Source organism: Aspergillus melleus (genome assembly GCF_016097325.1).
Source record: "Aspergillus melleus strain CBS 546.65 chromosome Unknown contig3, whole genome shotgun sequence".
Lineage (NCBI taxonomy): Eukaryota > Fungi > Ascomycota > Eurotiomycetes > Eurotiales > Aspergillaceae > Aspergillus > Aspergillus melleus.
In genome coordinates, this window is record NW_025763372.1 from 2,163,759 (window position 1) to 2,187,903 (window position 24,145).

The 24,145-nt window shown below is 52.2% G+C and overlaps 9 protein-coding genes across 9 annotated transcripts; 3 read left to right on the plus strand and 6 right to left on the minus strand.

The window, feature by feature from the left end:
- Positions 1-620: 620 nt before the first annotated feature.
- LDX57_005805 (DUF5427 domain-containing protein MTC1) lies at positions 621-2,213 on the plus strand (the record flags this gene model as incomplete). Its single annotated transcript, XM_046087491.1, has 2 exons — positions 621-1,185; positions 1,243-2,213. The coding sequence occupies 2 exons, from the start codon at positions 621-623 to the stop codon at positions 2,211-2,213; spliced, it is 1,536 nt and encodes a 511-aa protein (XP_045943458.1).
- Positions 2,214-2,680: 467 nt separating this feature from the next.
- PBY1 (5'/3'-nucleotidase SurE) lies at positions 2,681-4,162 on the minus strand (the record flags this gene model as incomplete). The annotated part of the gene is made up of 3 exons (XM_046087492.1): positions 2,681-2,750; positions 2,821-3,692; positions 4,079-4,162. The coding sequence occupies 3 exons, from the start codon at positions 4,160-4,162 to the stop codon at positions 2,681-2,683; spliced, it is 1,026 nt and encodes a 341-aa protein (XP_045943459.1).
- A 1,185-nt stretch (positions 4,163-5,347) lies between these two features.
- On the plus strand, positions 5,348-8,051 carry LDX57_005807 (uncharacterized protein; the record flags this gene model as incomplete). The annotated part of the gene is made up of 5 exons (XM_046087493.1): positions 5,348-5,607; positions 5,704-6,856; positions 6,916-7,024; positions 7,075-7,400; positions 7,455-8,051. The coding sequence occupies 5 exons, from the start codon at positions 5,348-5,350 to the stop codon at positions 8,049-8,051; spliced, it is 2,445 nt and encodes an 814-aa protein (XP_045943460.1).
- A 468-nt stretch (positions 8,052-8,519) lies between these two features.
- Positions 8,520-9,096, minus strand: LDX57_005808 (DUF2462 domain-containing protein; the record flags this gene model as incomplete). Its single annotated transcript, XM_046087494.1, has 3 exons — positions 8,520-8,657; positions 8,817-8,901; positions 8,969-9,096. 3 exons carry the CDS (start codon positions 9,094-9,096, stop codon positions 8,520-8,522), a joined length of 351 nt encoding a protein of 116 aa, XP_045943461.1.
- Positions 9,097-10,710: 1,614 nt separating this feature from the next.
- On the minus strand, positions 10,711-11,505 carry LDX57_005809 (GPI anchored serine-threonine rich protein; the record flags this gene model as incomplete). The annotated part of the gene is made up of 1 exon (XM_046087495.1): positions 10,711-11,505. The coding sequence occupies one exon, from the start codon at positions 11,503-11,505 to the stop codon at positions 10,711-10,713; it is 795 nt and encodes a 264-aa protein (XP_045943462.1).
- A 2,759-nt stretch (positions 11,506-14,264) lies between these two features.
- LDX57_005810 (aldehyde dehydrogenase) lies at positions 14,265-15,910 on the minus strand (the record flags this gene model as incomplete). The annotated part of the gene is made up of 4 exons (XM_046087496.1): positions 14,265-14,409; positions 14,482-14,924; positions 14,978-15,371; positions 15,447-15,910. The coding sequence occupies 4 exons, from the start codon at positions 15,908-15,910 to the stop codon at positions 14,265-14,267; spliced, it is 1,446 nt and encodes a 481-aa protein (XP_045943463.1).
- Positions 15,911-17,052: 1,142 nt separating this feature from the next.
- Positions 17,053-18,188, minus strand: LDX57_005811 (protoglobin family protein; the record flags this gene model as incomplete). Its single annotated transcript, XM_046087497.1, has 3 exons — positions 17,053-17,677; positions 17,741-18,011; positions 18,074-18,188. The coding sequence occupies 3 exons, from the start codon at positions 18,186-18,188 to the stop codon at positions 17,245-17,247; spliced, it is 819 nt and encodes a 272-aa protein (XP_045943464.1). The 3' UTR covers positions 17,053-17,244.
- Positions 18,189-21,348: 3,160 nt separating this feature from the next.
- On the minus strand, positions 21,349-21,654 carry LDX57_005812 (uncharacterized protein; the record flags this gene model as incomplete). Its single annotated transcript, XM_046087498.1, has 1 exon — positions 21,349-21,654. One exon carries the CDS (start codon positions 21,652-21,654, stop codon positions 21,349-21,351), a length of 306 nt encoding a protein of 101 aa, XP_045943465.1.
- Positions 21,655-22,362: 708 nt separating this feature from the next.
- On the plus strand, positions 22,363-23,751 carry exg1 (glucan 1,3-beta-glucosidase; the record flags this gene model as incomplete). The annotated part of the gene is made up of 3 exons (XM_046087499.1): positions 22,363-22,433; positions 22,492-22,886; positions 22,967-23,751. The coding sequence occupies 3 exons, from the start codon at positions 22,363-22,365 to the stop codon at positions 23,749-23,751; spliced, it is 1,251 nt and encodes a 416-aa protein (XP_045943466.1).
- Positions 23,752-24,145: the final 394 nt, after the last annotated feature.

The following is a 24,145-nucleotide window of genomic DNA, read 5'->3' on the forward strand; positions in this document are numbered from 1 at the left end:
GACAACAACAGAATGTGCATACTCCGTAGGTAGTACATTGAATGTAGAAGACCTATATGCCTGAGGCAATCCGCCAAAGCATTTTGCTACTGTAAGAGGATCCTGGTATGTGGAAAACGGCCATAATTTATAAGAGTCAGTCCTTCAAATAAATATAGCTATATAGATACATACTTTTCTTCCCTAAGTAGTTGATCGTCCTTGACCGATTTAATTTGGTTTTTCGAGTATTTTCAGTTGCATACAGAGCCTACGTACCAGCAAAATATATACCCGAATTAGAACACGAGGTACCAATATTCATGCACAACTACCAGCCTCAAATTCAGCCCGAATAACTGCCTTAAGATAAATCCCGACCAATTCCGATGACGCATCCTAGACTATTTGGAAACAAACACAAAACTATACAAAAACACACCTGCACACGTAATGCCATCTAGAGTCTACCATAAAGCTGCACGCTAACGCTTCTTTGGCGCAGGTCATCTCCGTCTCCACCGCCCAAAACATCATCCCGGGCGTGATCAAGTCCACCTCTGTCCATCAGTGTCCCTAGCGACCACTACACAAACAAACAAACACCCTCTGCTGCAAGCCATCCACTTCCGACCGGCACCATGCGTCCTAAAGGTGGCAAGCCGACCAGCGATGAGCTTCTCGCTCAATTTGACAATCTCGGCGTCGAGGACTCCGGCGCCGACAAGCAGGCGTCCCAGCCCGCTGCTGCACCTCCCGCTGCGCAGTCCGAACAGGACATCCTGGCTGAATTGGATAATCTAGCTTCCCAGCGTCCAAGCAGTATTCCTGGAACTCCGCGGGCCTCTACTAATGAGCCTAGACCCGTCATCAAGTCGCCCAAGCCCGCTGCGGCGGCGGCGACCACCCCCTCCACCGGCCGATCCAGCGAAGAGAAGCCCACTCCACGCAAATCAGAGGAGAGCGTTCCCTCGGCTCGTGCGACAGCTCAGGCCGATAATGTGCAGAAGTCGGTGTCTGAAGCTCCTGCGACAGAGGAGACCCCTGCTTCTGGTGGCGGTGGTGGATGGTGGGGAGGTATCTTCGCAACGGCCAGTGCCGCCATGAAGCAAGCCGAGGCCGCTGTGAAGGAGATTCAGCACAACGAAGAAGCCCAGAAGTGGGCTCAACAGGTTAAAGGCAATGTCGGTGCGCTGAAAGATTTCGGTACGTATCCCTCTCCTACGATCTATGTATGATATATCTGACTCTCGGTTCTTCTAGGTGGTGAGCTCCGGAATATGGCGATCCCTACCTTTACCTCCCTCATCCACACCCTCGCGCCCCCGATCTCGTCCCATGAACGTCTCCAAATCCATGTGACCCACGACTTTTCCGGCTATCCCAGCCTGGACCCTCTGGTTTACGCCGTCTTCTCTCGCGTGATGTCTCAGGTCGAAGGTGGTGACCTCCTCGTGATCCAGCGAGGCCAGGAATCGGCACCCAGACGCGGAATCGATATCACTGGTGCTACAGCGGGCTGGCGCGATGGCCCGTGGTGGCGCACAGTTACTCCCGGGAACCCTCGAAATCTCTCCGCGATTCGCGGCTCCGTCGAAGCGACCAAGCTGGCGCGGGCCAGTGCCGAGGGGTATGCGGCGGAGTTTTTCTCGGCCAAGGGCGGTGTCGAGGAAGCCGCGAAGCAGGCCAGCCAGGTCCTGAGCGAGACGAACCCTGTGCGAAACAGCGACATCTTCCTGGCCATTCAGGCGATCAGCCAGACCTCGTCGACGGAACTGTTCCAGGCGGGCCCGACCACGGACAAGGCCACTCCCTCCGGCGTGGTGGACGTTCCCGACGCGACCGAAGAAGAGATCACCTTCGCCCTGTACCTGCACGACCCCATCCACGGCATCGCCTTCCACACGGTGTCCCAGGCTGTGCCGCAGAAATGGATCGAGTGGCTGGACTCCTCGGCCCCGGCCGTTGGGGAAACCAACCCTGAAGAAGAGATCCCCCGCGCCGTCGTGCCGGAGGAGATCGCCGAGATCGTCGAGAGCGGCGGCGTGGACCCTCGCGAATGGGCGGCCGAATGGATCGAGGAGGCCCTGTCTTTGGCCACGGGAGTCGTCGCGCAGCGCTACGTGGCGCGGAGAATGGGCGTGGGCGAGGCGGGAGTCGCCAAGGGCAAGATGCGTGCTGAGCAGGCGTCGGCCGTGGAGAGCGGAGCGGGAGAGGTTGCGCGGGCGCTTTAGAAAGTTGGCTTCGCTTGACTTTTCTCTCTTTTCTTTCGTGTTGCTATTCTTCCATGTCTGTCTACCTTGCCGTTTGTTGATATGCCAGTATTCCATGATCAGATGATACTCACCCTCCATCCCTCATATAATGTGTTCCACTTCATGTGTTATTTTCTTGCGAATCGTGCCTGTTTCGTATTAATGGGTGATAGCGATGTTAATCCCAAATATAACCATCAGACGAGATACGTGGTCCAGCTTGTACATAGCAGATAACCCTAATGGGGTATGTCTCATCCTAGTATTGTCATTAGGTCTTACGAGATACTGCTGCCATTACTGCTGCCATCCAATGCGAACTCCGACCCTATGGAAGTAGAAGTAGAAGTAGTAACAAAAACAAGAACCTTTGCGGGTATCTATCTATCATATCAACTAACGTCACCCCTTTTAAACATCCTCATCCCTCTTTTCTTTTCATGAAATCAATTGCCCAACTCCAACGGTCCATCCAGCCCGGGCACATGCCAGAAATTCGCACAGAGGGCCGTCACACTAGATTTGGTTCTGTTAGCTTCGGGGCTCGATAGTTTTCACCTTTCAGATATGGGAATCTACAACATACCTAACATTTCCATTCAGCACCGTATGCGCATCCGTCCCCTCCTCACTAGCCTGCAGCGCCTTCTTCATATCCGATAGCTGCGCGGACCAGTTGAAACTGCGCTCCTTTAACCGCGACGAGGACCCGTTGACTGCCTTGGCGGCGCCATTGGTCAGTGTCGTTCCGTTTGTCAGGCCGTTCGTCGTTGTTGTCGTTGTCGTCTTCTCTTGCGCCGGCTCCTCGGCGTACAGGTATCCCCGGGCCCAGTAGTACGGCAGGGCGCGGGTATATTGAATCGGTTTGGTCTCGACATCGGCCCGCATGGGAATATTCAGGTTATACAGCTCGACGCGCTCGTCCCAGTGGCGCGACAGGTGGTCGACGAGCTTGACGGCGAGTCGCGAGGCGGCGGAGATGGTGTCGGCGGGCTGGGGGTCCTTGCTGCCGAAGGAGATGGCGATGGCGCGCTTCCCGCAGGTCGCGGCCTCGAGGGCGCCGCCGACGGTGCCGGACGAGAGGTTGTAGATGGTGGAGGCGTTGCGGCCGTGGTTGGGGCCGGAGATCACGAGGTCGAAGGGCCCGCGGTCCGCGAAGAGGTTGAAGAGGCCGAGTTGCACGCAGCTGGCGGGCGTGCCGTTGCGGATCACGACCCATTCATCGCGGTCATCGGTGGATGCGCATTCCTCGTCCCAGGTGGCGTCGTTGCGGAAGGCGGCAGGCGGCACGTAGGTGGCTCTCAGGGAGGCTTCGATCAGATGCGCCTTGCCGATCCAGGAGCGCGAGGCGGCAGGGATGGCGACGGAGACGACATGGCCGGCGTCTTGGAGGGCATTGACGAACGGGAGGATGTAGGGGGAGAGTCGGCTGCACGGCGGACCGTCATCGTTGACCACCTGTTGATCGCATGGCGCATATGATTAGTTTGAAGAAGAGCCTAAGGTGGGTGTGGGGGGTACAGATAGCATCGGGTGACCTGAGGGTCAATCCAGCTATTGGATGACAGTCGAAGGTCAAGAAAGACAAGAAGATGGTGGAGAAAGAAAAGAGAACCTACCAAGATATGCATGATGGAAGTCAAATCAACCTGAGGGTTTGCGATACTTGGCGCAGAGTAGACGGAGGACAAGATAGACTGAGAGTCTAGAACCACGGATGGATCAAGTAGAAGACGAGAACAGCTTCGATTGGGCCTTCGACCCGTTGAAGGCCATCGTCAAGTACTTATAATTGATAAAAACGGTGAATCTGGAGAAAGACTCCAGCAGTTGTTCCTACTTACCCCGACATGCCGAAGACAAGCCGGGGATGAACTCTCCAATTCGGTCACGGTGAAGCCGCTGTCCTTGCGGGGGGATGTTTCCATACCGTCACGTTCCACTGGATCTGATTGATTTGCGTGCATAATGGTAAAGATACAGGTATGGCTGTGACGGAGAACCCGATGGGCACCGAAAAGAGACTGCGGTGAGCGTTGAGCATCGTGGGGGGGATTCCGATGGGAGAAGATTCTGTCTGGTAGATGAGGACGGTCATGTCCAGAGTATTCAGAGTATTTTTGGGAGGGTCATCGTGGACGTGGTGCATATACTTCCGAGTATACCTGGAAAGTATATCTGTGGACTTCTATTTCTTCTATTCCTGCTGTGGCTGCAGGGTCCCCATGCCAATAATCTAATTGTTCTTATTATTTCTCTTCTTCCTCTCTCGGACTGACAGGCGACTTCGGACCCTGACCAAAGTGGACTCGCCAGTGCAAATTTTTCCCTGACGAAAGACTTCTAGAATGATTATTATTCTTAGATGCCCTCCCACCCAGACCATCCGACTGGCGCCAACCATTTCCTCGGCGGGTCCTCCGTGCCTTGGTCTTCTGGATCTCCCATTCAGCTCCGTGCAAGCGACACATGGGCCCGTGTCGCACGGAGGACTGATCCCCGTTGCAGGTTTCCATGAGTGATTGCGTCGCGTAATCCTCAGCCTTCAGCATGCAGTCCTGATCTTCCGCCGAGAGACAATAGTCACTGTGTGCCCTGACTATTGGGCTTTCTGCCTACGGATCACCGGACGAGGAGGGCGTGACGAGGACCGTAGTTGTAGTTGGTGGATCGCCATATAACTGCTTTAAGACCTCCCCTCCACTTCGGACCTTGGGAGATTTATTGTAGTACGTTTCATTCAAGGCCTGGTCAGTGCGGACTTGTAAGGAAGCTGGCCTTAGTCAGTTGTGTTGCCAATTGTTATTAGCGGACGACCGATCGCCGCAAAATCTTTGGTGGGGAAACACTTCACAGCCCGGTCGAATTTCTACTCTCACCATCAGACCATCATCATCCCTCCGTCTTCCACCTCACTACCGATCGCATCTCCATCCTCCCATCCCACCCCCTTACGGCTTTTTTTTACCCCATCGTCGGTGCGAGGGTTCAGCGCTTCCCTCCTGCACCATCCGTCGCTCGTTCAGAGGCCACAAGCCCGCCGACGCGCGTCGAGACCTTGTCAGCTTCTCGAGGTCGTTCACGCTTACTTCCCCCCTCCCTCGATCCCCTGGATGGACTGCGGGAGCACTGGTACGGCTGCGGGCATCGACCCCAAAATTCTCGATAACTGGCAAACGGACGCGGCTTTTTCCATCCCGTCTTGGGAACACTCGACTTACGAGCATCCGCTTGATTGGGATACGAGCCAGGATTCGAGCCAGGCCGATGGAGAAATTGTCGATGTAACCGCCCAGTATGGGCCTCTGGCGAAAGACCAGCCGGATGCCTCGTACGCGGCACAAGCAAACGGTTATCGAAGAGGCGACAACAGGTGCGTCACCGGCCCCTCTTCCCCTCTTAACCCCTGATGATCTACCAAACAATCCGGAAAAGAAAGCACGTGGCGGACTGACGGCTTCTCTCGCAGCAGCAAACAATCTACCACCTCGCCCGATAAGTTCAGCATCGCCGATGCTACCATCGAAGGAACCATCAGTGGCACCGTCAGCCCGAGAACGCTGCCTTCGGCCGATGACAACTTTCACCTGGATGATTCATGGCCTCAATACCAAATGTTCAACACCTTGACGGCCGGGGTCCCCATGGAGAATCCCCTCCTTTACCAATACGCAAAGGATCCCACCGCTTCTGGAAATACCGTCATCGTCGAGGATGTCGGAGAGCTTTCCCAGGATCACGGGTTCCCAGACATCTCGCCCGACCAGTTCCTTTCGTTCCAGAACATGCCGCAAGCGTTCCCATTTCCGCCGACCGACACCTGGCCCGAGCCGTCGACAAGCCCTTCTACTACCGACCACATGGGTAACTCAATGCAAGTACCGATTCCGATGGGCTCTCAGCTGCCAAACAAAAATGTCAATGCCATGCGCGCCTTCCACGGCTCGATGCGCTCGCTTGAATCTCGCTGGCTCGAGAGCCTCGAGTCCCAACTGCCTACAAACATGACTCCTGCGTCGATGCCGACTGTTCCGCAGGATCCCGGTCTGTTTAGAGACAACAAAGAACAGGACGGGTTCCAGTATAAATCGGAAAGCTCGTCCGTGTCGGGCGATTTCTCCGGAGTTTACGAATGCTCCTACTCCGCTACTAGCGACGAGCCTTCGGCGTTCCCCGAACGGAAGTTGAACGAAGACGCCTCGTGGAACGCACAGAAGGACGAGGCGTCGGAAGTGTCTCAACCTCTCCAGAGTGCTACTGCCTATATGGTCAGCGAGACCCCATCCGAGCCGGTCCTTGGCTCTGCTCCCTCGAGATCTAGGGCGTCGTCCAATGCTGCGCAGCGGGCGAATGCTCGACCGCAAGCCCTCGGGCTTCAGTCCGTGGCGACCGTTAGAAAACGCAAGCAGCGTTCCTCCAACGGTTCGATAGATGGCCTGCCAAAACCGCTTCAGATCGTGCAGGAAGATGGACAGGGCGGCTCGATTGCCTCGGCCGATTTTGTCTCTCCGCCACGTGGTGCGCGCCGCAAGGGACCTCTGTCCATGGTAGGCCGGGCCAATGCCGGTTTGCGGAGGAAGAACAAGGATACCTGCGTCCAATGCCGCTTGAATAAGCGCAAGGTTGGTTTCTCATTGGCTGGTAAAACGTGGCTGAGTGGAAACTGATTTGGTTCATCTAGTGTGATGGCAATGCTCCGTGTGATGCATGTCGCCCTACTCTTCACGAACAGCCATGTGCGCGGGCTTGTTTCGCCAACATTGTCGAGTACGGAACGTGCAACTACATCTGTATGCATGGCTTGACCTTCATTTTTTGATTCATTGCTGACGTGATATAGCCCAACGAGCGGTCAATCATCCTACTTTAGATAGAACTGGCCGAGTCCGAATGGAGATTCCTGTCGAATTCGACCTAAGCGATCTTCTCACATTCCTTGGCGAACGGCAAGGTCGCTTCAACATTCGTGCCAGCCAATCTTGGGGATCGCTCTACGTCCTCGACCTGGGCGAGACTTACAAATTTCTCCGAAGCCTGAGTGACTACAACGGCAACTCTCGGTCCAACTTTTTGGAATTCATTGATCGACGGATCGTGGAGTCGAAGGATAAATCGAAGAACTGGCTCACTTGTGTCAAAGACTGTGATCCAATGAACAATATCTACGTGAGTCCTCATTGCTCGATTTGCACCAATTCTGTTACTAACCTGGAGCTACAGTCTCTTCTCTCACAATGGAACAACATGCCCAGCCGTGCGAGCTACAGTTTTGTTCCAATCCAATCAGGAGGCCAGGAACGGCCAATGGACATCCACAACCCGGATGACCAGCGTGAGATCCTTCTAGCGGCCCAGCTATCTCGAATTGTCTGCCGCATGCTGGAAGTGGAGGGTTTCCGCAAGCTGGAGCGAGACTTTTACAACATCAAATGGAAGCAGATCTCTCAGGAAACGCACCTGCGCTTCCTGGGCGAGCTGGGCCATATTCTTCTCACTCTGCGCTGGCGAGTTTCTTGGTGGAAACGCCTCGGCGACGGCGGCCGCAACCCGGACCCGACAAAGCAACACTATGTCGAGCGAGTCGATCTGCTGTGCAGGATTCTTTACGTTTACTACACTTGCGTGCTGGCCAAGCTTCCTTCGTGGTCTGTTTCTGAAGTCCCTAAGGGAATCTGGTCTACCTATCCAGACTCTGAAACTGCCATCTGGGACGACTTCCCAGTGGATCCCAGTGACGACGGTTTCCAGAGCTGGATGGACCGGGGCCAAGAGCTTATCGATGAAGCTGGTGTTCAGAAGCGTTCTCCCAAAGCCTAGATGCCTGGGATGTCTGAAGAACACAAAGATCGCGCGGTGGATGGATTGATTGGATTGAAATGAGTTTGAGATACCCTTTTTTCTAGCGTTTCTTGCGACCTCTCTGCTTTAATGACTGATGATTTGTTCTGGCTTTTTACAAATTCAGGATTTAGTTTCACTTGGAGTTCTATGCCGTTGCAATTATAGACTTCTGTGTTGTATGTATCTTTGTGTGTACATACATGTTATCTTTACATATAATTTATCTAGACTTTTTTCCAAAATCAGAGCTCTTCGTAGAACCCATCGTAATCTATTCTCACCTGCCAAAAAAAGACCACAAAGCGAAAGAGTACACAAGGGTATCGTCTGGTTTCATTAATCATAGTGTACTGTATACTATATTGGCGAACAAATGGGCGACCTCCATCAATCAATCAATTCTTCCATGCATCATCCCTCGGACCATCTTTCTACCCATTCCGTTTATTTCTTCGCACCCTGCTGCTTTCCCTTCTCGGCCGTCTTCTTCTTATCCTTCTTGCCACCAGCAAGCAGTTCCAGATGACCCGCCCGCTCGGCGAGACTTCTTTCCGTTCGCGTAACCAAACCAGCCGTGAGTTTCTGTTGAACAAAAGCTCGAGTTAGCACAGCATTCCTGATTCCCTTCTCTCTCTTTGACTGTCATGACACCTCGGACCTCGTTCTCCAGAGAACTAGATCCTGAATGGAAAGAATGTCGCAATAGGCGAAAAAGACTAAGCCAAAACCGCAATAACTCACCTTGGTGATCTTCTTCTGCTTCACCAACGAGGCCTTCTTAGGCGCGATCTGACGAGGTCCGGGCTTGGGACCGAGGGCTGTGTGCCTGGATGGTGTGCGGCGTTAGTCTATGAATGATTCGCAAGTCTGAATATCCAATCCGAAGCAGATACGGCGCATTCTGCGGCTGCACCACCGGAACCTCCGATAGCTTGCGCTTGTAGCGTTCCGAGGGGGGAGGGGAATACCGTTTTGTAGAGGCGGTGTTCGCCTTGGCCTTCTTGAGAGATCCTTGAACCATTTTTGCTTCGGTGTGATAAGATATACAGGAGGAGGGTACTGCCAGCAGCACGGCGATGATTTGAAGGTGTGTTGTATGGGGAGGAGATAACGATCAAGACAGTCGAGCTGAGGTGAGGTCTGGACGGGTTGATGGCGGAAATTATTTTTCTGGAGAAAATTGCTTATCGCCTCGTTATCGGTCACGTGGTGCTGATCGCTGTGGGTGGGTTTGCAGTTGAAAGATTTTGGGATTTGGTGTTAATATTATTTTGTATAGGATTTGGTTCTTTATTTAATTTTTTTTTTTTTAGTAATACGTATGTGAGGGAAGTGCTGGTCGGTGATTCTAGAAGAATAACTAGAGGGAAAGTGTCCAAAGTCCTGTACTTTCAGTGGGACTGTTATCTGGTGGAAATAGACGGCATACCATCACACAATATCCCGGTCGTACTACACACTACTATAGCACTAAACTAGGTAGACTTGACACCTCTTCAACCTCTCCAACGAGTTTCAGTTTATTTGTCAATATCAACCACCTCGTCGGACAGATGCAGTATAACCAGTCTCACAAACCAACACTCTTTGTTTCATCTCACCCACCCAACAAACAAACCCATGTTTCTGGGATCGGGAACATGCAGCCGACAAGCCACAGCAGAAACGAAGGATGCACATGTATTATTCCTTTCGTACCTGTGCGGATGGCGCAGGAAGAGGATGCGAATCCTGCATGTTTACCTGACTGACAAACAAGGCTTCGTACGAAGTATCAGAAACTCGAAACTATGATCTACAAATGAAACATCTAGAGACAATCTCCAACAAACTACCATCGCATTGTAATCCAATAAACATAGAAGAGTACGTATTGTGTAAGGGGAAAAGAAAGGAGACCTGTCACGCAAACAATCAGGAGACAACCATGTCTCAGTCACTCAGTGCTAAGGCCGCCACAACCACGAACAGGTGACTCAACGTTTGATTGCAACATAAATTAATTTCCTTCCATCTGTTCTAGCTCGCCTTGTTGGTTTTTAGGCTGATAGATGAAGAGTGGGACCATGAGGTTGATCAGGTCATTTATCCGGAGTCTGTGATTATGGAGATTGGGAAGAAGACGAGGTTTGGTGAATGGATGATCGACATAGTGAATGTCTTTTGTCGGGGAATCTTGGGTGAATACGGTAGACTGGTACGATTTGGTGAGTTGTTCAAATCTATAACGTACCGCACGTACAAAATATCGTATCTCATGGTTGGCCACTCTGCTGAGAGCCGGAGACTGGGATGAGAGCTAGAAGGGAGGATGCTTGAATCTAACATAGTGTAAGGCACAGACCATGTCGGATTCGTGACGCGTCGTTAGAAAGACATTTAATTAATCAAGGCGACTAAGTTATCTCTTTAGCGTAGGCAGTCATATTGCGAGATTATAATGGATCCTGTAATCCGTACTACCGGCTAACACAGGAGAAGCAACTTGAATGGACATCAAGTAAAACTTTGGATTCTGAGCTATGCGATCACACAATTAAGGGGTTGAAATACATTGCTAGAAAAAAAAGACAAGAGGCTTCACATAGATCATGAAAAGCGGGAGAAAGGAATGCACAAGATCTCCTCAAGGGATTTAGAAAGCAAGAACGGCCAGAACACCGGCAGCAACGGCACCGAAGCTGATAACGTTGCGGTCAGCGGCACCGGTGAAGAGGGGGTTCGAGGGGCCAGTCGAGGAAGGAGTGCCGGAGGGCACGGACGAGCTGGCCAGAGTGGTGGGCTTGTTAGGCTGGCCCGGGCGGACGGGAGTGTTGCTGGGAGAGACACCGGGAACACGGCCGGTACCGATCAGAGGAATGCTGGAAGAAGCAGGCTTGCCGGTAGGGTGAACAGCGCCCTCAGGGCAGATGGTCGTGGTAAAGGTCTCATACTTGGTGGAGTAGGCACCGTGGGTCGTAACAGCGGCAGGAGCGGTGGTAGCAGCGGCCTTGGCAGTGGTAGAAGAAGTAGAAGTCGAAGAAGAGGAAGAAGAAGAAGAAACAGCCTGGTTGGGGTTCTTGACACCGAACTGAGTGGAGTACTGGTACTGACCGGTACCCTCGTCAATGAGCAAGAGACCGTAGTGGGTGACGTCGTCCTCGAGCGAGGTGCTGGGAGTCCATTCGAAGCGGCCAGAGTTGGGGATCTGCTCAGCGATGGTGTCGATGGGGACGACGTTGGTGCTGGGGCCACGCATGAGGACCAAGGAGACGGGGCCCTTGGTGGTAGGATCCCAAGTGATGACGAAGTTCTGGCCAGCCTCGACCTGCTGGTTCAGGCCGGGAGTGTAGATGGCATTGCCAGTGGGGGCCTGAGAGTAGTCGGGGTCGCGGTGAGCAGAAGCCAGAGCGGCGACGACCGAGAAGATAGCGGCGACGGAGAAACGCATTGTGGATGGATTTCGAGATTTGTTTCTTTTCTTCTTAGAACTGATCGAGATGATAAGATTCGAGGAGAGTAACTGGGAGGTGGATTGCGGAGAATGCAAGTAAAGAATGAATGACTGAGTGGGATGGGTAGGATAAAAGAGTGACTACCGTGGGAAAAGAGCGACGAGGGATAGATAGATGGGTATCGATCGAAGAGAGAAAGTAAAAAGAAAAGAGAAAGGAAAGGAAGAGGAGGGGGGGGGGGGAAGGGGGCAAAATAAAAGGATCCGGGTTGGAGGTGAGTTGCACTGGAGTGTCACACTCACAGCGAGCTAAGCCTTCGCGAATTCCCCCCCTTCGAAAGGGGAGATTATTGCCTCATACACCGTCCAAGCTGCGGCTCACTTGACTTGTGGATCACGGACGGAGTTGGGACCTGAACTAGACAAAGGCAAGTGGACATCTCGCAGGGTTCGATGGCCATTGGGACTCTCCTACTTTCTACTCCGTACGCTTCTAAGCAGTCTAATTACATCGCGGCGCTGTTAGCCCACCGCGCAAACTCAGGAATGTGGGAATGTTTGAACCTTGAAGGGCTGGAAGGAAGCAAGAATGTTACCTCACGAGAGGGGCAGGCCCTTTCCACCTGCAGCAATTCTTAGTTCCATCTTTAGCCTGTATAGATCTCTCCAACCAGAGCCAGGGTTGGGGGTGCCTGAACTGTTGACCCTGCGAGCGTTGGCAGGGATTGGCGGAGATTTACAATTCACTACCCAGTCATTTGCCAGGCACTAAAGGACAGGAACCAAAGAAACTTCATCGAGGAGGGGCCCGAGGGGTCAGACAAGATGGTAGTCTCGTGGATCCTGTGGCTAAAAGGGCATCTAGTAGCGGACTAAGGGCCAACGGTGCCGACTGGTAGTGAACTGTATCAGCCCAACGTTGTATTATTATTATTATTCTGGAGGAATCACTGTACCCTGTATCTGCAAGATACTTCAAATCCTGCAATTATAGGACAAACGGTGAATGACCAGGATGAACGGCAGAGTGCATGCGGAGGGATGTGCAGGAGGCAGAAACGTGAAGGGGCAGAAAACAAGAAAATCAAAAGCAAAAAGGGCGGCCCGAGGCATCAAAGCCAGGGATCTCTCGTGTTTTCCCAACTTCTCCCCGTTCCTGCATTTTCCCATTTTCCCATTTTCCCCTCGCCGCATGTCTCATTCTAACTTCCGGAAAATATCCGAGTATCTGAGACCTTGTTCCTAACTTCTGCTCGACGATGGAGGCTCTCCAGTATTTTTACATTTCCACCTCGTTAGTTTAATTGCCTGCTCCAGCGTGGCATGGCGCTTTGTGCGTCTAGATGAGTCCACGTCAGAATCCGAGATGAGAATGCGACGCCACGAGACTGGATGCAGTTAATGGCATCTCGTTAAACGAGGGCGATTGATTAATGCCAATTTCGCAATCTCAGTAAGATTATCTTGTCCCCCACCCAACTGGAAATCGCCCACACACCGGTTTCAGTCGATCAACGACTCCTATGCAAGAACCGGGCGGACTTGTTCAACTCCCGAAGCCTTCATGTTGATAAGCTGATAACTCGCCCGATCCCCGCAAAGGGATGATCGCAACTTGGGATGAAGTCATTCTTTGTCTTCTCTCGGGGATGATGTTCAACCCCCGTGTCGCTCATTTCTTGTTCCTGACCTGGTCGGTGGAGCCGCTCGGTCCTATGGCCACTAAGAAAGGGACAAAGCCTGCAAGTTTAATTGCGGTGTACCAAGGAAATTGGTCACGAAGAGGGGGGAAATAACCGACGGCGACAACCACGGTGTACGGAGTAAAGAGAAAACGTGGGAAAAGCTCCGAGAAACGCCGCCATCGGCCTGCAGCGTGACTGATCGCAGGAACTGCTCTCTCTCTCTCTCTTTTCCAAAATGGAAAGTCGGCGCTACCATCGCCAAATGGTGTCCTATCAAATAGCCACCAGTGTGCCCCAGAGCAGGAATTTTCGGTGGCGTCCGAAACTAGCGCGGGTGTCTCTCGTTCTGATTCCTGACTTGCACCCTACGATCAGTCATCCATCGGCTTGTGGAGATGGACTCAACGGAGGCCTAAGCTAAATTACACTAACACGAACGGATGTGGTACGGAAGCCAAGAAGTCTTTGACCAGTGTGGATTGTGAGACCTCATCCACTGTCTAAGGCACTGTCTCACCTCTGCTTAGAAGACTCAGCTTATCTATTTACAGCAACAGATTCACTATATATGGATGTTCAAAGGCTAACAACGGAGTCGCTAACCTGAGAATTGGGATGCGATCGACAAACACCTGTTGGAGTCATGGCCCATGGACTCCAAGCCTGAAAATATGGTCAAACGACTTCCAAGGTCGCACTAGACTACCCGAGCATTCTAGTCGCCATGGCTATTGCTCACACAACCCACGGAACAAGAAGCAATAGTACTATCTTTTGATTTTCCGGATGGGGAAAAGCATACTGCGTTCCCAAAATATCTCCTAAAGTTTTGACTGTTGCTATTACGCTCGATCCCCATCATTGGTTCAATCGCTTGGCCCCCAAATAGTATGGAACTATGAATATCGCCATCCAGTGGATTGTTTCGCACCCGTCGTTCTCATGGCGAACCGGCCTTATGCCAGTCTAATTATTTACTAACACTTCAAGCATTCTGCGGACCAAACTATTGTGCTCCAAACTCAAAGAAAGACCGGCCTCTGACCCCGGCAAAGTTTATCAATTTTCACTCTACTGCACCCATGTCACCGTCTTGGTTTGCAGCCACTCGTCGTACCCGGAAGTTCCCCCGAAGCGGCCGAATCCGCTGCTCTTCCATCCTCCGTGTGGTAGCACGGGCTCGTCATGTATAGTCAGGGAGTTAATGTGGACAGCACTAAACCACGATACGAGTGACGATGGTCAGTAAACCGGAAAATACTCGGGCTTCAAGGAAGAAACAACTCACCCGGACTCGATCTGCTTGGCTACCTTGAGTCCTCGGAACAAATTGTTCGTGAAGACTGCGGACGAAAGCCCGTACTCAGTGTCATTGGCCAGCGCAATAGCGTCATCTTCGTTGTCGACTGTGATCAGGGAGACAGTTGGACCAAATGACTCCGCAGAATACAGATCCATGTCCTTGGTGACGTTGCCGATGACCAAAGGTCGCATACTGTTGGGGCACGATTCATGAGCGTTTGCGTCACCAAAGACAACATCTGCCCCTTTGGCCAGCGCGTCTGTTACCAGGCGCCTGTTCTTTTGGACCGCAGCGGACGCCACAAGCACCGGCGCTGCCGCATGCCGGCCAAAGATCTTCTCCGATGCCTCGATCAGCAATTGACGAAATTGTGGCGCGACAGATCGCTCTACAACAATACGCTCGGTAGACATGCAAACTTGACCCGACTAACACTGGAATTAGTATCATCGAGCCACCCGGAAAAGGAATGATATCGTACATGCATAAAGGCCCCAAGGGCGCAACACGTGGCAGCCTTCTCTAGATTGGCATCATCCAAAACAATGGCAGATGCCTTCCCTCCAAGTTCGAGGAGTACCGGCTTTACGTATCTGCCAGCCGTGGAAGCGACGATTCCGCCAACAGCCGTACTGCCCGTGAAACTAATCTTGCGTACGGCAGGGTGCGCAATGAGGGCCGTGGTGACAGCCGACGCGTGCGATGTCTGATGATAGAGCACGTTGAGGCATCCTGCGGGAAGACCGGCCTCCCGGAAGATATCACCAATCGCCCAGAAGCACCTTGGCGACAATTCGGAGCCCTTCAAAATAGCCGTGTTGCCTGCTGCGAGGGGCAGCGCTACGGAGCGCGTACCAAGGATGTAGGGGGCGTTCCTGAGGCAGATAATGAGTATTCACCTTGAAGATAAGTTGGACTTTTCGTTATTCCAACAGGTGGGGAAAGCCTACCAGGGCGCAATCCCCAGGATCACCCCATATGGTTCTTTGAAAACCATTGCGCATCCATCTTCCGACACAGAGGGCACAGATCCTTCAATCGAAGGAATCCTGGCCGCGAAATCCTTGATAAAGCTCACACCCATCATGAAGGTTTTCTCCACGAAGAGCCTTCCGGCGCCCGTTTCTTCCATTTGGTATGCGATCAGCTCCTCCTTTCGCGACAGCATAATATCCGAGGCTCTGATCAAAATGTCTCTGCGATCGTATGGTTTCGTTCTGCTCCACGCAGGAAACGCAGCCTTGGCAGCTGCTGCGGCACGATTGGCATGTTCGATCGACGCGCTGGCGCAATGTTCGATCACCTCACCATTTGCAGGGTTGTGCACCTTGAATACCGTGTCTGTAATGATCGACTCATTGTTGATGATGAGGGGGATGATGCTTCGACCACCATTCGTGTCGGTCGAACCCATGTTAACTTTCTGGCTTTCGGTCCAGGTTAAATTTCAAAGTTAAATAAAATAAGGTAGATAGAATCAACGGGCAGTGTTCTGAGACTGGAGAAACTGTCTACAGAATATCGCTATGGAGTGGGAGTTTGAGCGAGCAGAGAATGACAAGGGGTTAATGAAGAGAGGAAGAGAGGAAGGAGGTGGGGGGGGGGGGAGACAAAGAAACGGTCGAGGGATCTACATGCATGACGGATGGCGCGACGTTCAGAACCGTTTTAACCCTCGCAGAGACGGGCCTGTCTTGGGAAGTGAGGGGAGCCAATCTCGGTACTTCTCCCCCCGGAGTGCAACCGACCTGTTCATCATCCACTAATCACTGTCCATTTCCAGGTAGGGTTCATGGGCGACGGCAAGGGAGATGAGCGAATCTGGATCCGGTTCGAGAACTAGTCTACTTACTTGGCAGGCTGGCACGTTTCGCTACGGCTTACTATTAAGCAGGGGTGCGAGTCGTGACAGAAGTTCATAAGAGTTCTGAACTTCTGATCGTTGGCCATGCTTGTCATTCCGTCTCCCAAATTGCTGACGTCGAGTCAGTAGTGCGGAATTCCCCTCCAATCCGTTCTCCACTTGGGACTTATAAGGTTGACAGGCGAAACACGAAAAGACGGGGGACCACTGGCTCAGGGGTGGATTTGGACGACCAGACGGAGTACTCCGTATGTGGAATCCCTTCTGCGGACGACAGTTACACGCATGCGATGTCTCCTAGCAGGAGCATCTTGGATCGTTGAGGACATCCTCCCTCGCGTCGTTGCCACTGGTCCCGTCGCGCCGCTCCATGCCGTGGATGCCTGAACTCTAAGGTGGCCACGTCCCTGGGTCGGCTGCAAACAGAGTTATGTTGAGGAAGGCTGAATGATTTAATTCCCCGCCCCTCAATTATCGCCAATAATTCGCATCGGGTGGCTTGTTCGATCTATTGGAGTCGAGATCCCGGAACTCTTCCCGGGCAAAATCCAATAATGGGTAATACTAGTATATCATATTGACTATTGACTCTATATGAGATGCAGAGAAGTGAGGTTGGCATTGCCAGAGGATATCAAGAAACAGCAAATCGAAACCGTGAACACCACCCATGCATGCTCCAAAGAGCCAAGACCCAAGACGCAGACAATTTTTTCTCAGATCCAACCCCAAAAATAACCATGAACAATTTAAAAACGAGTCCCAAACTCTAATAATCCTGAACAGTGCGCCGGCTAATAAACCCGTTGTGCCCCTGAATCCAGATACCTCATCGAGACGCCTAATGTGAGCTGTCCGATGCGGATATCCTCTTAACTTTTGATTCATTTCCCAGCCCAGATCTTGGTCTCCGACACTGATTTCCCTAGATCTGCAAAGGGACAGGCCGAGGCCGCCGAAGGCGCGCAGCTGCTGGCGATACTGGAGCGATCGTCGTCACTCGAGCTGGTGGACGCGCTGCTATCCCCCAGGATCTTCTTCTCGCCGACATAGCCCTCCTTGTCGTCGGTCGGGATCGTGGATATCTCGTCGGCATATTCCTCGCCGTCGCGGATTCGCCACCTGGCGATGAGGTCGTTTTGGATCCAGATGATTTTGCTGATGGCTCGCACCAGAGCCACTTTGCGGTGAAGGGAAAGGTGAGGATGCGACATCAGCGCTTCGGTGAAGATGTCTTGGATAAAGCCCAGGCAGGCTCCCATGTGGATGTATTCGATGTTGAGGGGGTGCATCCGCTCCGAGGCCGTGTGCATGATACTATTTGAGTCAAGTCAGTCTCCCTTCAAGTCTGATTGGCTGTCGAGGGGAGACAGTACTCACCCTACTTTGTCCAGGTAACGCCAGAACTCCATCTGCGTGGGGTCGGAGCAGAGCTTGGTCAAGTACCACCGCAGGAACATCTTCCGTCGCATGATCTGAGGGCTCTCCTCCGAGTAGAAATCTTCGATCGGGGTCTCATCGGAAGTGTCACGGGTGATGAAGGCGCGGGCCGTGATATCCTGTTCCAGCAACTTCTTATACACGATGTTGACAATGGCCGGGATCAATGCTTTAATGTACTTGGAGCCTGTGGTGAGGGCCTCGACGTCGGCTGGAATACGACAGTTAGGTCGAAAAGTTCGTCTGGTGTGATGGCCGGCGTGGGGACGTTACCTGCATTGAAGTCCAAGAATTCGCGAAGATAATTGATGCGCGCCTCCAGTCTGGTGTACAAAGCCTTCCGACTGACATGCTTTATAGGGCGATTGGTTCCCAGAAGTTCCTCCATGACTACTAGTTGGGATTGGGGTTTGATCGAACGATGAGATAAGCTGAAGATGTTGGATCGGATTGCAAATTACGAACCACTGGGGTTTCTGTTTAACTGATGAGACAAGAGAAGATGGAAAGGTAATGGAAGAATCGAGAATTCCAGAGAATGGTGAGATTTGGTCAGAGGCATGGCATGGTTATATAGATCGATGACCGGGGGGCAGGCGGGACGGAAAGAGAGAGAGGAAAAAAAAGGGCCCCTACCCAGCCATGTGCAGGATCTGGGAGAACATGATCCGGATGGAGACCGACAGACCGAAAAGAATTATCTCAAGGGAATCGAGCTGTTTCAGGCTAGGCAACGATGGAGACCTCGCCTAACGCCTAACACGAAGCACAGATGGTCCGACCAGAGAGGACGACAGAGAGAGAGAGAGAGAGAGATCCCGAAACTTGGCGATATTCGACGGTCACAATACCCAACGGGCCAGTGGTCTGATGTGACAGAGCGACACAAGGAGCTGCAAGGCTTCCTAAACCGCGGCTCCTGATTGCTCGGACGCGAATAACGGTGCTGATGACACACGTGGTGCCGTGGGGCAGTCCGACGTGGCCGGCCGAATCGAACGGAGGACTATTCTGGACTACTGAGTATGGACTTATCGAGCATCGATCATCGAGCGTCGGCTGCGAATGAATCCTCTTTGTTTTGTCGAATGACGTGCATTCCGACGCTGGCAGTCCTTCCGTAATAAGGCGATGGAGTCACTACGGAGTCACTACGGAGTCACGACGGAGTCACGACGGACGAATGCATGCAAGTCACGGCTTTTCGGACTCTGATTCATTTTATTTCCTTTATTTCTCTCTCTCCTGGTTATCGACCCGTTCCCGCATGTCTTGCACTAAGCGTAAAAAAGACGCGAAAAAGGGGGAATCCAACGAAGGGAAAAAAGGATCCGCAACGGTTTCGGGGCCGATAACCGACCGAGTCTACGGAAGAAAGACAGGGAAAGGCGGAAAGTAAGCTGCTTCTGATCCTCTTCGTATTCTCCCCCGGTGGCATATGCCAGATGCATAATATAGTGATGCACTTGTAGTAGATTAGCTCCTGCATGGCCTGACCTGAATAGATTAAACTCCTGCCCAGAAGAGAAAGCAAGACCGAGAGAGAGAGGAAAAAGGGAAGAGACGCGAGAGACGATGTTAAGCGACATACGCTGTAAGCGCCAGACCCTGACTGAGGTCACGCGACCGGCACTGGGAAGAGATTCAAATCCTCATCGAATCCTGATCTCTTCGTCATTCCTTCGCTACCAACTTCCGAGGCTCGGAGACTGAAATCAAAATTAACTCACGATCATAATTTCGTAAATTATTGATCGCAAAAAAATAAAATCGAATTGCCTCGATCGTGTGATCACGGACCATCTCGCATGTGGATTCCCCTCGCGATGGGTTGATTTCTCTTTAGTCCGTCGCTTTCGGCCATGACCTGCCCTGCCACAGTGGCCTGATTCTGGCGTGAAACCGGTTTTCCTGGTCCTTTCCCCCGACCGTCTTATTATCATTTCGACCCCTTTCATTGGTCCTTACTTGATTTCTGAACGGGGATCGATATCAGGAGTACTGAACTACTGATTCGGAATCGGGACGAGACGTTTGCCGACGGTAGCTAACTAAAGGTGTTGAGTTAGTAATGATCGACACTGGACAATCATGATTTCTCGGGAAATGCAGGAGCGCCCCGACTGTTTGCGACGCACATCGTCCATAATACCTCTTGCTGACAACCCCGGCAGTGAGCATTTATTAGGCCCTGCAGCTGCGCCCAGCATGGTTCTTTAATCATCAATGACAATGCTTAGGGTGGCCACATCCTGGACGACCACTCCGGTTCGCCGATCAACCGATCCCGACATTTATCACCGGGGCGAACGGGCAGCAGGAGCCCCCAAACAGATTGGCTTCGACTTCATGAATCCCTGATGGAGCAGGAGGGGTCGGCTAATGAACCAAAACTGCTCTATGATCTATCTGGGAAATAATGGGGTACCGAGTTTAATCGAAGGATCAGTCCCTGCCGGTTTGATCACGGCTTCTAGCAGCGACGGTTGTGTCACGCCGCCGCAAGTGTCGACTGTCGACTTTCTAGTTTCCACCCGGCCTCGCTGTCAATACTAATAGTCTAGTATAGATAAATTAGCACGACGGCCGAGCTCCAGTGTGACCCAGACTGGCAGACAGACCCGATTATCTCCACCGACCGTCGTCGGGATCCACTGGCGGATGGCATATGCAATGGACTCGGAATCGAGCCAACGGAGGAGTTCATGGTCTCCCGACTACTGCAAGTATCCTACGATATCTGCGGAACTAATGGTCATGGCAGGGTTAGCAGGTCCGAAACTCACGTCTAGCGGAGCTATATGAGGACATCATATAGATCGGTATATCTCTTGGTCCCGTCCCCGTCCTCGTCGATTCTGATCTATCCATTCTCTCCGTGTGCATTGAATTCGATCTAAGCAAGATGGTGGATCTGATTGACTTGTCGTGGCGGGATTGAGGAGATGGTTAGCTCGCGGAGTCGTGGACGCATGGACGCGGTCCCTCCCATGTCTGTCTGGGAACTCGGAGGGGGTTCCGGATGGGTGTTCTACTCTTGAAGCTCCTTTGCCAAGTCTAGATCTATCGGTCTCGGAAGATTATCATCCTTTTCGACTGGTCCGGATGCTTTTCGCAAAGATCGACCTAATGGAGAGACAGCCTCCCTTGCAATGCCCGCCTGTCGTAGATCCCAATCTTCACAGCCTATCACCTACTCGATCGAGATCTCGTCGCCCCCAACTTTCCTGGCCAGACGTGATGGCACTTGCAGCGAATGCAGTGCCTTGGCTAGCGTTCTGCACAATTGGCTCCACCATGGACTTGAGTCTCGTCCTGTCTCGCCCGAAACAGTTGAGCCCACGTTGGTTGCCATCTGAACTACCCGGATACCAGACCTTGTTATTTCAATCTACTGTAAACATAAACTGACTCGTGGCTTGGCTTTATCTGGAATCGGGTGTTTCATTACTGCTATAGTTCGTAGGGCAGAGGACTCATCATCGGACATGGAACTACGGAGTAGTCCGACACAGTATGTTCATGCGGCACCAGGACCTCCTTGTTAATTAAACACATTCCACGTCGCCCTGCACCATCGAGATCTGCATGACACCGTGGGTTTCAGTGCCTGTCGAGCATTCCTGTGGAGCTTGCACGACTCGACGATGGGGAATCTCGAATTCTAGATCGAAGTGGGTCACGTGGCCGATGCCGGATGCGGACGTCACCTGCTGCCCCTCGACTCTCCGTCGCCTCTTCCTTTTTGCCTTTTCATCTCTCGACGCATCGGGGAGACTCTGCTCGGTGGGTCGCTTCTGCAAGCAGAAATGACAGCTGAAAGTCAGTATGCGGTTTCCGATCATCAATTCCATCCACGCGTCTGCTACGGTTCATGCCGGGAGACAATATCGATGGATATCTACCCATACCATGGTGGGATTATCACCCGATCAGTAGTCAAACAACGGGTTGAACCAAATTACTGAAGCGAAGATGCCTCATTTAACCGCATTCGCCGACAAAATGACGAAATGGTTATGGCGGCCCCGTTGGGTTTCCTCTTACCCCGGATTGAAATCGCCGATCCATAGATCCAGATACATCAGGGTCGTCGGATTCTTGAAGCGTTGAGGAGCTTAAATTGAACTCTGCGCTCGTCAAGGTGATCTCATTCTGCAACAAGGGCCGGTGGATTGGGCCAAGCGAGCTGTCAGACTGTCGGTGGCTACCTCGACGGTTCTGGAAAAGGAGAGAACCAGCGCAATAGAGACAGAAAGACACTACTGCATTGTTTTCTTGCGCCCATTGTTCCCCGCAGATCTTGCTCTCCCACGTTGCTTCTGTTTTCGGCACGGCCGCGTTGATGCTTTGTCGGGTGATTGCCCAAATCGACAATCGAGACCTCTGAAAGCAGCCTGTTTCGTGCTTCTCCTGCATCCGGCCGATTTGACACCAGTAGACGCATATTTCCCTACTTATACGGCGGCGGTTTCCATTCCAATAGACGTAGGATTTCATCAACATCATTCTTCGTTCACCAGCCTCCAGATTGTTCCCTTTGAGCTATTTGTGTTTTCGGAATGCTGTTCAAGATCTCGCCCAAGGCGCTTGCGCTGTCTTTGCTGGCGGTCAGTGCGCAGGCTGGTCGAGTGTAAATCTTTCCTATTGGTGATCCTGCTATGACTTTCATACGCTGACTGTTTCTCAAGTCGCTTGCAATCTCGTGCCACCTCTTTCGACTTCCATGCCGACAAAGTGCGCGGTGTTAACCTCGGAGGTTGGCTTGTATTGGAACCCTGGATTACACCTTCAATCTTTGATGAGGCCGGTGATGCTGCCGTCGACGAATGGACCTTGACAGATGTCCTGGGCAAGGATGAGGCCAAGGCTCGGCTTTCAAAGCACTGGAGCTCTTTTGTTTCGCAGGACGATTTTGCGCGCATGGCTGCAGCGGGACTGAACCATGTTCGAATTCCCATCGGATATTGGGCCGTGGCGCCGATCGACGGAGAACCGTACGTCGACGGTCAGTTGGAATATCTGGACAACGCCATCTCTTGGGCCAGAGCTACTGGCCTAAAGGTCTTGGTTGATCTGCATGGTGGTGAGTAAATCAGTTCCGAAGCGGATAAAACACTGGGAACCTGTCCCGAGGCACCGGAATATCGCTAACAATGGCACCAGCACCGGGCTCTCAAAATGGCTTTGACAACAGCGGACGTAAAGGCGCTATCAATTGGCAGCAAGGAGACACTATTCAGCAGACCCTTGAGGCGATCGACATCTTGGCCGAGCGTTATGCCCCGGAGGATGATGTTGTGAGCTCTATTGAAGCTATCAATGAGCCTAACGTCCCCGGCGGCTTGAGTGAGGCCGGCCTACGAGATTACTACGACGAAGTGTTTGACAAAGTCCGCGAGTACAACGCGAACATCGCAGTGATCTTTGGGGATGGCTTCCTGCCCGTGGAAAGCTGGAATGACTTTGGCGTTGGCGATGAAAATACGGCGATTGACTCCCACCACTACCACATGTTCGACAACGGGCTCCTTGCTCAAGATATCAACGGCCACATCAACAACGTCTGCCAATATGCGCACCAGCACCTTCTTGCATCCAACCGGGCTGTTTTTGTCGGGGAGTGGACCGGCGCCCTGACTGACTGCACCAAGTACCTCAACGGAAAGGGTGTCCTCGCTCGATACGACGGTACCTTTGCCTCCGACACCAAGCTGGGTGACTGCTCCAACAAGTACAAGGGCTCTGTGGCGGATCTTCCCGCGGAGGATCAAGAGAACATTCGACGCTTCATCGAGGCCCAGCTGGACGCCTACGAGCTCAAATCGGGCTGGCTGTTCTGGACCTGGAAGACCGAGGGCGCACCAGGATGGGACATGTCGGATCTGCTCGAGCACGGAGTCTTCCCTGAGCCTCCCATGGACAGGAAATACCCGAAACAATGTGCCTAAGTATCGGGCGTGCTTTGGAGCGTACTTGTGATGACTCGTTTCCCTTTTCTTAGTTCCGTTTCCCGCTTTTCCGAAACGTCATATGATTTCATTTGGCCTTCTTTTCCCTTATTCTCCTGTTCTTACTGAGGAATCGGTTCGTCTTACTGGCATCAGCCCCAATCTTTAGTTCCTAATTATTATCATTCATATTGAAGACATGGTTCGTAGACGAGGGGATTATGTATTGCCGTTCATCCTAGCAACGTAATCCTCAATATCCAAAGGCGTACCTGGTTGATCTGATTACGGGAAGTGAGATAGGGGGACAAAAGAACGCTAAATCCAGAATCATGTAAACTAGAAGTTAAATCGTGTCTGATGGGGTATCTATGAGATATGTATATAAAATTAC